General features: G+C 40.9%; 1 protein-coding gene across 1 annotated transcript; it reads left to right on the forward strand.

The window, feature by feature from the left end:
• The first annotated feature begins 11,682 nt into the window (after window positions 1–11,682).
• On the forward strand, window positions 11,683–12,680 carry SMIM30 (small integral membrane protein 30). The gene has a single exon (XM_054178245.1). The coding sequence runs from the start codon at window positions 11,774–11,776 to the stop codon at window positions 11,957–11,959; it is 186 nt and encodes a 61-aa protein (XP_054034220.1). The 5' UTR covers window positions 11,683–11,773; the 3' UTR covers window positions 11,960–12,680.
• Window positions 12,681–13,252: the final 572 nt, after the last annotated feature.

Here is a 13,252-nt window from a genome sequence, read left to right on the forward strand (position 1 = left end):
CAATGCATTGATCTCTGTATTTGTCATTCACTAAGGTTTGTAATGCAAACAGGTAGTAACACCTTTCCTACTTTGAACTGACATCAAGGGCTTATCATTCATCCTTCATGCAGACAGCATGATGACTGACATAGAGACACTATGAATACAGCCAAACACCACAGGATTATTATTTTGCACACTATAACTTTCTCAAAATATATTACTTTCATAATGACTTGCTGTTGAGATTTGTAGTCCAAGCAAGAAGAAAAAAGTGATCCTGTGCAAAATGAAGGACTTCAGCATAAGAACTTTCAGTAATAGTTGCTGACTTTCCACTATGTAAAATTGTTAGAGCAGTGAAACTAGGAATGACTATTTCTCAGTGGCTGATAAGGTTTATGCAGGCTTTCATTTGTGTACTAATTCAAATCCTGCCTGACCCAGCATTATTCTTTCATCCATACTCAGCTGACAATTACTCTGCTCTAAGTTAAATGATTGCCATCAGCTTGAGTTTGGAGAAAAATGTTAACTGTCAGCCTTCTTTTGTATTATCCAATGTAATTCCCATTCTGTAGAACTTTCCAAGACAGTTTCAGAATCACAGTGCAAGGCACCTGGGCCAGTGGCAATAAAAGTTACAGAACAGATCAGAAATTGTTGCTTTACAGCAACAAATTTAGATGACTACCATCTGGATTCACATTTTAAAACTCATCAAAACCAATCTTCTGTTTTCTTTTCCATAGCATGAAGAATACAACTGCTATCTGCAGCTTGCAGTGTAATCTTCAGCCCATATGTTTTGCCAGGCACCCAAATGTCAATAGACCTTGACATGGCTTTCTCTTTTCTTTCAAAATCAAAAGTTTTCACTCCAAACCTACTATTTAAATACCATGCTCCTTTCATGTCCCCCCTTGACCCATATAATCTTCTTCTTTATGGCCTCCCTAAGACCTGCACAAATCTTTCCTGATGCACCATATCATAAAAAGACACGAAACAGAAGGACAATGTTTTTTGGGGGAAAGCAGAGTCTGCACATAGCTATTGTGTTCCAGAATACACAGCCTAATGGATATATGCTTTCTAATTGTCTGCAATCACAGATAAATAAGAGGCTACATTACTCAGACTGGTGAAGACAAAGTGTGATTTATTATCTCTATTTGGACTGCAAGTCATAAAAGAGTTAGAATAAATTTTTAATCCCTCATGGCTCAACACTTCCAGAAGATGACAGATACTGGCAAAAGGAGTCCCCAGAGGCTATCAACATGAGCAATCAGCACCACCCACTAAATATTTTCAAGATATTCTGTAATGGAGACAGATAGACAATGTGTTTATAATTTAGTTTAAAGCATCAGAATGCAGATGTTCACATAAAATTGGTTTCAAATTTAGTAATCTCCTGTCACTCCTTTTTCAGAAGTTTATTCTCTGCACCCTAGAATCATTAAACATTGGAATCCATTTTCAAATGGTCTTTAACAATAGTTACCTTTTCTACACATTTGCATGTAATTACAAAGTTTGTCTAAATGTTCACTGCTGCTTTGCACACAGAGGTGCGCAACGATAAGTAACAGAGAGGGATGAAACCCAGCCTTTATATACTGAAAATTCAACCTTAATCCGAAAGTGGGATGCCATTTGCAGGAACTTACTGCCTTCTCCACTTGATGGGATGCATGTTTAAGGGTTTACATGGCAGGGCTTTGAACGTAGTGCTCTTGAAATCATGAAGCAATTAACCACATGGGTAATCTCAAACAGGTGACTCACCTCACTGGCTGTCACCTATATCCCTGCACTGTATCACAAGATTAACTGCTTCACAGGATGTCTACCAAAGGTGCAGACTGTCACACTGCTCAGACTAAGGAGGAAGTGAAAGATCCCACATAATTCAAGATTCTATGTGTGTTTATGCATATGTATATATGTACAAAGGTTTACATATAAATATGTAAACTTCAGTGTGTGTGTTTTATACATTTATAGTATTGAGTGTTAAGTATTTTATCTAAGTGACAAAGTTTGAGCCTTGTTTTATTCTGATACCAATGAGTACACAGCCATCAGTTAAAATATTTTAGACCATACTCACAGACAATTTTGAAGAGAAATAACAATTCCTTAATGCATAAAATGTGTAATTTTCCACACTCCTGCTCTAGAGAAAGGACTGTGATTACACAAAACAGCAAATAGCCCTCTAAGTGAAACAGCCTCTATTCCATTTGAGTTTTAGCATCAGTAAAACAAAATATATTGTGGTTCAAGATGCTACTAATACATTTTTGACAATAGTGACATAAGTATAATCTGTGTTGTACATATTTCTACAGATTCCATCACAGTGTCCTTTGTATCTCAACTGGAACACAAGGCCAGTCAGCATGGAAAAGGTTGAATTTTGTCATTGCAAAATACATCTCCTATGACATTAATGTGCTTTGCGGTTTTGGCAGGGAATTCCATACATCTTGACAGAGACAGCTCATTTTCACAAAAGGATTTTCCTTTTCTGTTTCCACAGAAATCTGCTACAATGGGAACAGAAGTGGCAATAATAAAGGTGGCACAGTATCCTTTCCTGACTTTGCTGTTGATCTTCCACAAGAATTTCAGGCATTTGTTTCATCTTCCCATGTCTTGATTATTCCAGCTGTAAAATAGGGGTGAGCATCCCCACTCTCCTTCATAATATGCCATGACATCCATGCAAGAAAGGTAATATTTAAACACCACCCAAACCCCACTAAATCTATGGAAAAAAAAATTCCAGTAAGTTTAGTGGGTAATCTTGGATTGAGGGCTCTAATATTAATATGGCTATTGTTTTTTATGTATATTATTACTAAATAGGCACATAAAGTATATTCAGCTTCCATATTTCAAATGTCTCAGATTTTTATGACCGTGGCCACTGGAGCCATTAAGGTGAAGTATGCTCATTTTAACTACATGTATTTACAACCATCTTTCTCAGTTTACATGTGACAAGTGAAACTTCTTACTGCATGAATCTTCAGACTGGTAACAAAAGCTAAATGCATTTTCCTTTAAAAGTTTGTGTAATCTGTGAAATACAAAGGCATTGAGCTGTTAAATTTTTTTGAATCACAGCGTCTTTTGTAATGACAGCTGTGTATTTAGTTCAACAGTGAAACTCAAACTGTTTTGCTAATGAAAAGGGAGCCAAATAACCAAGTGCTGCAATGAATTGCAGGCTATTGAAAGTGGACAGTTGGCTCATTAAATGTGCCCCTCATGAATGATGTTCTTTCCCTTTAGACTGGCACTGAAATTATCCAAATTTTCTTAGCATTCTAAAAAGGATTTTTAGGGCCTTCTGTGATCAAGATAAGATAAGCTACAGGAAATACTTACCACAAATAAAATACAATTTGTTAGCTTGCAACAGCAGAACTCCAGCATTTACTGAAAAAGTGCATGTAGCTTTTAGGCTATGACTGTGACTTTCAGTGTAATTATTTATAGGGTTTCCTGTGGGCTTACCACTGCCACATAAAACAGCAAATTTATGAAACTTTGTTGATGTTGAGGAAAATGATTGCTCCTATTTTTCAGACACAGGTGGAATCACAGCTTCACTGAAGGCAGTGCAAAAATTCCATTATACGTCAAGGAGCTAATACTGGGAATTCAAGCTCAGAAACACTAAAGATGTCCAAGATAGACTGAAAAATTCTAATTAGTTCTCAACATAGTCAGCTGCAATTATAACACTCCCTTTTCCTTTAAAGAGTTTAGTTTTATTGTCTTCAGCAACTCTTACCCTAAGCTTCACTCTGTGTGGCTCAGATCTTTTGATTTTTTTTTCCTTCTTCAGGCTTTGTTCACCTATATTTTTTTTAATATAAATTTAATTGCTTCTTGGCATGGATATACTTCCATAAAAGCCTATAGTCATCTCAATCTCTTGCCATTTTATGGCACTTCACTCTTCACTTTTTGTGCATGAGCAGCCTAGACCCTGCCCAGGTGATTGATACTGGGCCCTGACAAAAGTGTTCTGGAAGATCTGAGACAGTCCCTAAAGTTCCTTCAGAGCACGTGTTGAGCTGAACAGAAACACTGAGCTGGCTTTTTAAGGCCTTACTACAAGGACTAGACAAAGCATGTACTGATTAGTGCCCCAGAACCAGAGAGCATTTAAAGAGAGTCTGATAACTTGAACAGCTGTCAAGAGGTGTAAAAATTACTCTAAAATCCCTCTATTCCTCAGATGAGTGTAAAATTTGGAGAGCACAGAAGCACTGTAGGGCCATGACATTTGCCACAAGTACCCTGGGCTGCATTAGGAAAAGCACTGTCAGCAGACTGAGGGAGGTAGCGAGACCCATCTGGAGCATTCGGTCCAGTCATTTGCTCCTTGGTACAAGAACTGATGGATATATTGGAATGAGTACAGCAAAGGGCCATGAAGGTGAGGGTCTGGAGCATCTGGCATGTGAGAAAAGATTGAGAGAACAGGGATGGATTAGTTTGGCAGGTTGTTAGCAATACATATACATATCTTTCTGAATTCTGCCCCTTCTTCTGCCAAAGATACATCACTTTGAGCCTGACATTAACCTCTTATTTTCCCAAATTATATTCTAGTTTCAGCAACTTTCCTTTTGGGGCAGTAATCTTGAAAACAAACAAACAAAAAAATGTGTATTTTAGGCATGCAAATGTAAGGGGAAATTTTTATAATACCAGTTTTCTTATTTATGACTAACACAGCTAGATTCAGATGGTTAGAACTCTGTAAGTAGACAAGTTTTATTTCTAACAATGTCTGAAGCTGGAAAAAATAAAAAAGGCTGTTGACATGTTCCTGTAGATAAACAGGTGTCCAAATATGGATTGGATCTAGATTTGAAACATATGATTATGCAAGCTTATTATGTTTTAATCAATTTTTATTTTCATGAAAATTCTCCTACTTATTAAAACCAGATGCACCAAAGTCAACATCTGACAGCATAGCTTGGAAAAAAACCATACTACACAATACAATGTGTGGATGACAGCTGCTACTCCCCTTTTAAATCTCATTCTGTCATTCTTCCATTGAATAGTATATTTCTTTGCCTTCCTTTCAATACTGATGAAGGTGGCATCGTCGGGCCCTCTGAAGCTGAACATTTTCCTTGCCAATATTGTACAATAATTTATTTTTTCTCAACAAGACCAAATAAATATTACACAATATTCAGCCTATCTGTGGAAACATTGATGAATACATTAGTACAAAGACTGAAATACAGAATACTGAATTCAGACTTTACTTGTTCAAATCTGGAGGGAGTTTGGATGCATCATTCCATTTGATATCTACCTCTACTTTATTATGCTTCTACAAAAACCCCAGGAGCCTGCTCCTCATAAGCCATAAAAACCATGACAGCGCTCACAATAATCATAGGGAATCCCTGGATTTGCTATTATTGATGGGTAGCTCTCACATTCCCCTGCAGAGTTCAGCAGGGAAGTCAATTGCTGGGTGTTTAACTGTGGCTGGCATGCTCTGCACTCATTCCTGCGGTTTCACTGCTCCCACCTCCTGCCAGCACCAACTCCAGAGCTTTATTCTGCAGGGCTGGCAGCTGCTTCTATGTCTCTCTGCTCCAGCCAGCGCTGCACAGAGACATCTCTGAATTGCTGGCAAAAAAACTAAAAACAGATTCCAGCAGGCATAGGAGACCCCCTACCAAGCAAAAGGAGCAAAAGACTGAAGGAATAGGAATCACTAGGTTATTTAATCCTTTATTTTCATGTCTGTACAAAAGACAGCAGGAAACATGTGGTACCAAAGGAAAGAATTTTCCATCAAAAAGCTGTGTAATTCTTTGTGTGAGTCTTTCTGTGCTCTCAGAAATAAGTAACTTTTGCTTCTCAGAGGGATCAAAAGGAGTCTGCTAGGGGTGACAAAAGAAAGGCAGAAGTTAACCTCCTGACATGGCAATAGGATAAGCCAGTATGAAGGAAGATTGTACAGGAAAGACCTTCTAGGACTGAGAGGAAAATGGTCTTTGGTTCAGCAAAAGAGGAAGTGTAAAACTAAAGACTTTAAGAAGTGAGGAAACACAGTAAGAATGGCAAATCAGAGAGGCTCCTTCACAGCAGCATTTTGGATAAACAAAGCTGCAGGGGTCACAGTGAGAGACAAGAATAATAGGACATGATTTGAGGTCATAGACAGAAGAGAACTGTTAGGCCTAGGAGCTGCTGTGCTACATGCAGTAAGACCCCAACATCATCAAGTGGGAATTAGAAAGAGAGGCAAGATAAAGAGAAATGTAAGAATTATTTTCAAAGCCATACTTGTTGATAAAAATGACTGGAGAGTTAAGAGGAAAAAGCATGGACAGAAGAAGCAGAAGTAAAGAATCAGAAAAGCAAACAAACAAACAAACAAAAAACAACTACAACAAAAAAAGGCAACATGAGTTTTTTAAGTGTTTACTGGATTTGGGAAGAGGAATGTGAGTTTCAAAAGCAGTCCACCAAAGAGACAATGATGAGGTGAATGCAGTAGAGCCCATTTTCTCAAAGAAAGAGAAGCATCCAATGAAGTCCAAACAAAGCAAGTCACAGTTTCTGTAGGCAAAAAAAAAAAAAGGATGTAGATCTACAAGCAAAGAGACGAGGACACAGTGATCGGCAGCTAAAATGTCAGATTAAGTATCACCAGGGAAAAGTAGCTAAAGGGTGAACATGTTGTTGTAGAAGTGATAATCATTGCCCTGTAGTCAAGATCTTATCAGTAATCAGAGTTAGCATTTCTCATTACAGCAGTATAACAGAAGTCCAAAAAATTATCAGAGAGCTTCTCAGATCAGTGTGGTCATGCAATAAATAAATGGCTCTCAGAATACGATGAACCTAGTATGAGTGGGGAAAGAAACCCTGAATACCCCCTTCAGGGTGTAGCCTTGCTCCGATGATTATCTTATAACTTTTTCCTCTCCAGAAAGTGCACTTTATTTTCAATCTCCAGCCTCACGCACACTTCCTTAGCCTCGTGCTCAAAATTTACAAAGCCTTAGCTTGTCAGCTCTGGGAATTCTTTGTCTTTCCTCTGAATATTAGTTACATAATAGCTTGAGCTAAGCAATCAAAGCGGTGATAGGTCAAAAGGAAGATTTGCCTGAGGTGATGCAGGAAGTTGATGGCAGAGCTTCAAGCTGAATACACATTTCTCTGCTATTCAGACAGCACAAAAACCACTAGAGCCTCCTTCACTGTTTAGATTTTCTTGTCTCTTTTTCAAAGCAGCGCTGTTTCCGAAGCTGAAGCTAAAAAATGCAGTGCCATTGAAAGAGCTAATAAGCCAAAGAAATATCCCCAAATGGCATTGCTTTATACCTCTAAACGGCAATTCCACGATATTACTAATAAATTATATATCTTACAATCAATATTTTCCACATCCCTACTGTACTTCTTGTCATCTCAACTGCCTGCAAATTTGCAGCTGTTGAGAAAAAGGGAGAAATACTAAGATGAGTATGTTAAGACCAGTCTTCCCCTTGGATTTATACTCTTCACTGTCAAAACACTTAAGTTCAAAGATGCCACAGCTCTTTAATACTGACATTTCTAGCTACAAAAGATACACTTGAAAGTCATTGTTCAACCCCCTCGCATCTGTTTTACAGGAATAAATGACAACTACTGAAAATTTTAGTTGGTAAATGGTGGCAACAGCAAATACAGCACTAAAACTTACAGGGATGGTTTAAACATTTTTTTTGACCCTGCAGAACAGGGTAACTTTCTCTCATAAATAATGCAGGACATAGTAAATAGCCCAAGCAAGGAACTATAAGGGACAGGACTCTAAGGCCCACTCTCTGAGGTAACAACAGTGCATGTCAAATTACAGAATCACAGGACGGTAGAGGTTGGAAGGCACCTCTGGAGATCATCTAGTCCAACCACCCTGCCACAGCAGGTTCACTTAGGGCAGGTCACACAGGAATGCATCCAACAAATCTCAAAAGTCTGTAAGGAAGGAGACTCTACAACCTGTCTGGGCAGTCTGTTCCAGTGTTCTGTCACCCTCACAGTAAAGAAGTCAAGGTACACAGTTGCTCCATCATATCAAGCTATTAGATTTGTAAAACTTGATAAATCCCTTGGTAAATCCATGAGGTCTATTCTTGATAAACTTTTGATTTTCCTCCATGTGTTTAAAGATGGCCTCCAGAATGAGCTGGTCAATCACCTTTCCAGGGATGGAGATGAAGCTGACTGGCCTGTAGTTTCCTGGGTCCTCCTCCTTGCCCTTTTTGAAGACTAGAGTGGCATTGACTTTCCTCTGGTCCTCAGGCACCTCTCCCATGCCACTCTTCATGTTCTGTAGGTGTTATGATTTATGTCTGATTAATTAAGGAATGGGCTGGGCACTCACCTCCATGCCATATCAACTTTCTCAGAAATGTCAGGATTTTTCTTCAGTGACTTTATCTGGCATCAGCTTCTTGATAAAATGCCTTCAGAACTGAACATGAAGCAGCAAATATTTCAGACCTGAAAAACTGTGAAACAGGTACTTCATGAGTAGAAAGAATGGGTTTGAGTTTGTGGTGGTAGGGCCAAATGGGCCCAACACAAACTCAGAACAAGTTCTGGCATGTCCAGGAGTGATCCCCTTCTCCTCATCATCCCTGCACGAATCCAGGGAACACAGGAAAAAAAAAGACAAAGAACCCAAGCATCAAAAATCTGGTAAACAGGAATATTCACTTAGACTAGGCTTGTATTGTTACCTAATATGGTCGCGGTCTGGTGAAATCTCATTCTATGGGTTGCCAATTGGCCAAATTGATATTCAGCCAAATGATAAAAGCAAAGCCAAACTGTAAACAAGGTGCCTTGCCTAAGATATGGGAAAAGAAGCCATAAGCCTTGCAACTCAGAATCTTTGCCGTGTCTCAGTTTACCCAGAAAGATGCAAGCCCCTTTGCATAAGCAGCACTTAAACCATAGTCAACCTCTTTGTGTCCTAAAAGCTCAGGAGCAGACAGAAGTGTCTTACCGGGCAGAAGAGACAAAGCCCAGGTGAGCCAATACCCGGAGAACTGTCCCCCTTGCAGCAGTAAGTTGCTTCTAGCTTAAGCTCCTGCTTCTCAAACACAGATCCCGCCGCAAAGTGCTGAGAGAAACAGGCTATTTTCCAAGAGCCTGAAACCCTGGGACAGCGAATTCTGGGAAACTACACGAGCCATCTGCCGTCGTGCTGCGGCCAGCTCAGCCACTGGGACAGTGCGACAACCCTGCCAGCAACCAGCACCCCAGAGCACCCCAAAAGCCATTACTGGCTAATGTACAGCAGCAACACCCCTCCACGTGGGTGGAACTCCCATTGCCCTGTGTAACTTGGACTATATTGCAGCCTCGGTTATCTCTGTAAAGCCTCTTTGTAAAAGGTTCTGTCTTGACAGCTGCCGTTTTGGCAAAGCTCCTGTCCAGTCTTCCCCTAGCGGACAAGCGGCATAATCCCCGCCACAGATTCTCTTTCCCGGTGTTACTTCCATGGTTTAATACTGTTTAAAATTGTTACTATTGCCTATATACTATACACAGCCATTGCAAATATACTACAGCTGTATACTGTACGTATTCATAAGTTTTTGGGGCGTTTTTCATAATAATAAATAATAATTGCTATTTTTAATTAGCATATTTCCTTATTAACAAATCATAATTCATATTAATAACAGAGTTACACTGACTTTTAGTATTATTTGTATTATCTAGGCATTGCTGCTCATAAAGGAGACACTTCCGTGCTACTTGGTAGGAAAGACTGCACCTGTCCTTGTTAGTTCATCATCTAAGACAACTGACAGCCATCGGATCCAGACAGATGGAGAAGAGCATTAGTAAGAGAATGATGATCACCACAATTGTAACATTCTATTCAGACTACAAAGTTCCTATAAACATAAAGGACTGTTATTTAAGGGCAGTTACAGAGAAATTATACAGGGCAGAGGCAAAGCTACTTTTAAGTTGAATAATCTGTGTGGATTTCCACTAACCTTCAAAAAACTCATCAGAAACTGTTTTTGTATAAATGTTCACAGAAGTTGGTGAGGGGTTTTTGCACAAGTGTATGGAAACGAGAACATGGTTTCTACTCATGAATTAATGTTTCACATAATGGATTACAAATTCTAGGTTAATTCTAACACTGGATTAGAAGAGTTTATTACACTTATTTCTGCAAGCATTCCAAAGACACGTGTGCTATAACTGCTTACAAGTCTTTTATCTAAACTTAAGCACAGAGTTTTCCACTAAACAATAAAAAGCAAGCTCTAGCTAGTAACTCTGGAAGGCATTTACAAACAAATACCTTAAACCTCTTCTATGTACCTGAACAACTGAGCAACAGCATTTCTACAAGCAGCTTTGTCCAAAGCAAAAACAAAGTAAAAATCAGGACATGTTTGACTTGGGTTTTGGGGGTAATCAGCTGTTAACATTCCCGTTAGCGTTTTATGGCAGTTCATAAAGGTTCTTTATCACTCAAGAGCAGGAATTGGTTATGACGAACTAACCAGTACTCGTTATCACTGCAGCATGAAAACCTGCATCTGAAATGAAGCAGGCACTGCCTGTTGCCAGGCTAAAGGTAACTCGCACTGTTTATTGTCAGAGAAAAGAGCACACAACCAGCCCAAGACGATTCATCTTCATCATTTGACTTCAGTGAAACCGTAGCGCGTCGGTGCAGCCCGGTATAGCATCTCATTAGGTTCAGGTTCATCCTCAGGCTGCGCGGGCATCGTATGGCTCCGGCTGGCGGCAGCTCCCGGGAGCCGCCCGCCGCCTCCATGCTCGAGCTCGGCGGCGGCGCCAGGCCGGGCCTGCCGGCCACCTCTCCCAGGGCCGCCAACAGCGTCTATAGAGCCCTGACGCCGCCTCGGCCCCTGGCAGCGCCTGTGCTTCTGAGCCACCCACGGGCATCACACCAAACACAACTGTCGGTTGCGGCAAAGGAGCTAAGCCCCCTAGTCTCTGGTGCGTGCCGGGAGCGGGAGGCGGCCCGGTCGGGTCACGCCCGCCCCTGGCCGCGCCACCGCCTCTTCCTGTCATGGCCGCTGCGGGGCTGCGGGAGTGAGGCGAAGCAGGGCGGTGCGGTGCCCGTAGGCTTTGAGAACCTCGCCGAGAGGCGCTGCGCGGAGCGGCGGCGTCCCCCAGTCCGGAGCCAGCGGCAGGAGGTGACTGAGGGGCGCCGTGAAGGCAGGGGCTGCCCAGGGGAGCGGCCGTCCTGCAGCCAGCCCACAGACGCTGGGACAGGACAGGGCGCGGGACAGGAGGGGTGCCGCTCGGCTTCGCGCCCGCTCACTGAGAAGTGGGGGCCGGCCGGGGTGCGAGCCACAGTCCTGTCACTGTTCCCCCGCCGATGGGCAGCTGGCGGAAAAGCCTCTTGTTCCGGGTGGCCGTGTTTTGTCGTGTACATCCCGTGAGTGAGCCGCTCCTGCGGGGAAAAACTTGCGCAGCGTGGTGCCGGCGTGCGCCTCGCAGGAAGACTTCCGGAGTTTGATAAAACCCGAATTTCAGTAATCCTACAGAGATATTTTTAATACGTGGATCACATCGGTTGAGTTTTGGCAAGACAATTCCTTGGGGTGGGAAGGAAGGGAATTGTAGTCACATTACTTTTGTTTCCCTTATAGGTACCGCTGAAGTACCTGCTTTCCACCACTTTCCTCGTTTAACCTTCCCTTGGGGTCAGCTGGTCATCAGCATGCCTTCTACCGACAACACCTCAAAACTTTTGCTGGTCCTCGTTTCATTGCTGCTGGCACTGCCAGTAGTTGAAGCTCTGGACACAGGAGATGTCATTGCCTTCCTATTAGGCCTTGCTGTTAGTGTCATCGGATTCTGTGCCTGCCTTGGGTTGTACGCAAGGAAAAGGAATGGGCAGCAATGACTCCAAGAAGATGCTCAGATTAAGTGAATTTTCAATGTGGTTTGGGGTTGAGATGTGGGGTGTAAAACTGAGCTTCCTTTCTGGATAATGTCCAAAAAACATGTAGTAGTTATTTTTACAAACCCCTCTCGCTGTGCAGTACAACAGATTCAATAACTGTACCCAGTAAAAGGGATTTGTACGATCTGTCCTTGTGACAATAAGATGATTTTTATACTGCTTGCAATTAAATACTGCCTTAGAGAAAGGGTAAAAACTTTTCTGGATGGGGAAGGAAAACCACAGAGTGGTTCATACTAAATATCTATAAATGCAACGTGTGAGGGAGACTGTCAAAAATTTCCACATGTTGGTTTCAAGGATTGATCAGGAGGAAGCAACTATTAATCTGCCAGTCATGATAACAGAGATTTGGAAGTACTCCTAACTAACTAGTAAGCAGACTGGTTTTTTTCTTGTCTGCACATACTCATATTCTTTATAGTGACAGATAACACCTAACTGCTCATCTTTGCTGTCATGGGGATGAGACTTTAGAGAACTAAGAAAATATGGAAATGTTTTTTTCCTTACCTATTTTATTTTCCTGTAGCCTGTGTTGTTGTTACTAAGTAGACATGCTTAAGAATGGGACCCCTATTTTTGTTTAATGTGTATTTCACAGAAAAGTACATGTAAGGTTACATAAATCAGATTAGGGATATGTTTTTTGTCTTTTTTTCTTTTTCTTTTTTTTTTTTTAATTCAGCTTTTATTTAGGCACATAAGATGTAAGGCTTACTTCATTTGGTGTTTGTATATTTTTTTTCCCTAGACTGAAGACTTACCTAATTTAATGTGGAATTATGTGTAGCATTTCTGCCTTAGAGGGTTGTTAGAATTACAAGACAGTTGTGCACATACTTCTTTTGCAATATGGAAGAACATGTTTTGTTAAAATTCTACTTTTAGTCAAAAGATCCATTGTTCTTAAGTGTCTTCCTTATGACAAAGTTATGTTGCTGCTAAGTTTCTAGGCTTCTTAACCTAACTGATGCATGAGTTACACAGAAAATTAGGACTGAAACCAAAGTAAAAAAGCCCTGATGCAAAATGTGAGATGTAGATAGTCTTACTCTATTCATGCTCAGTCATTTTGTATGGTATATGGTTGAAAGACTCGGCGTATTGTGGACCTATTTCTTTAAGCACTAAAGGTAAAATGACATAGCCAGGAATGTCTACCATAAGTCCTGTCTTATTAGGGTTTTCTGGCTGTCAAGGAGCACAATCAGAAACAGCAGCAGAATAAGG

The sequence above is a fragment of the Dryobates pubescens genome, chromosome Z (genome assembly GCF_014839835.1).
Source record: "Dryobates pubescens isolate bDryPub1 chromosome Z, bDryPub1.pri, whole genome shotgun sequence".
NCBI classification, from domain to species: domain Eukaryota; kingdom Metazoa; phylum Chordata; class Aves; order Piciformes; family Picidae; genus Dryobates; species Dryobates pubescens.

Coding starts and splice junctions, on each gene's coding strand:
- SMIM30 (XM_054178245.1), top strand. CDS start 11,774: ATGCCTTCTACCGACAACACCTCAAAACTTTTGCTGGTCCTCGTTTCA.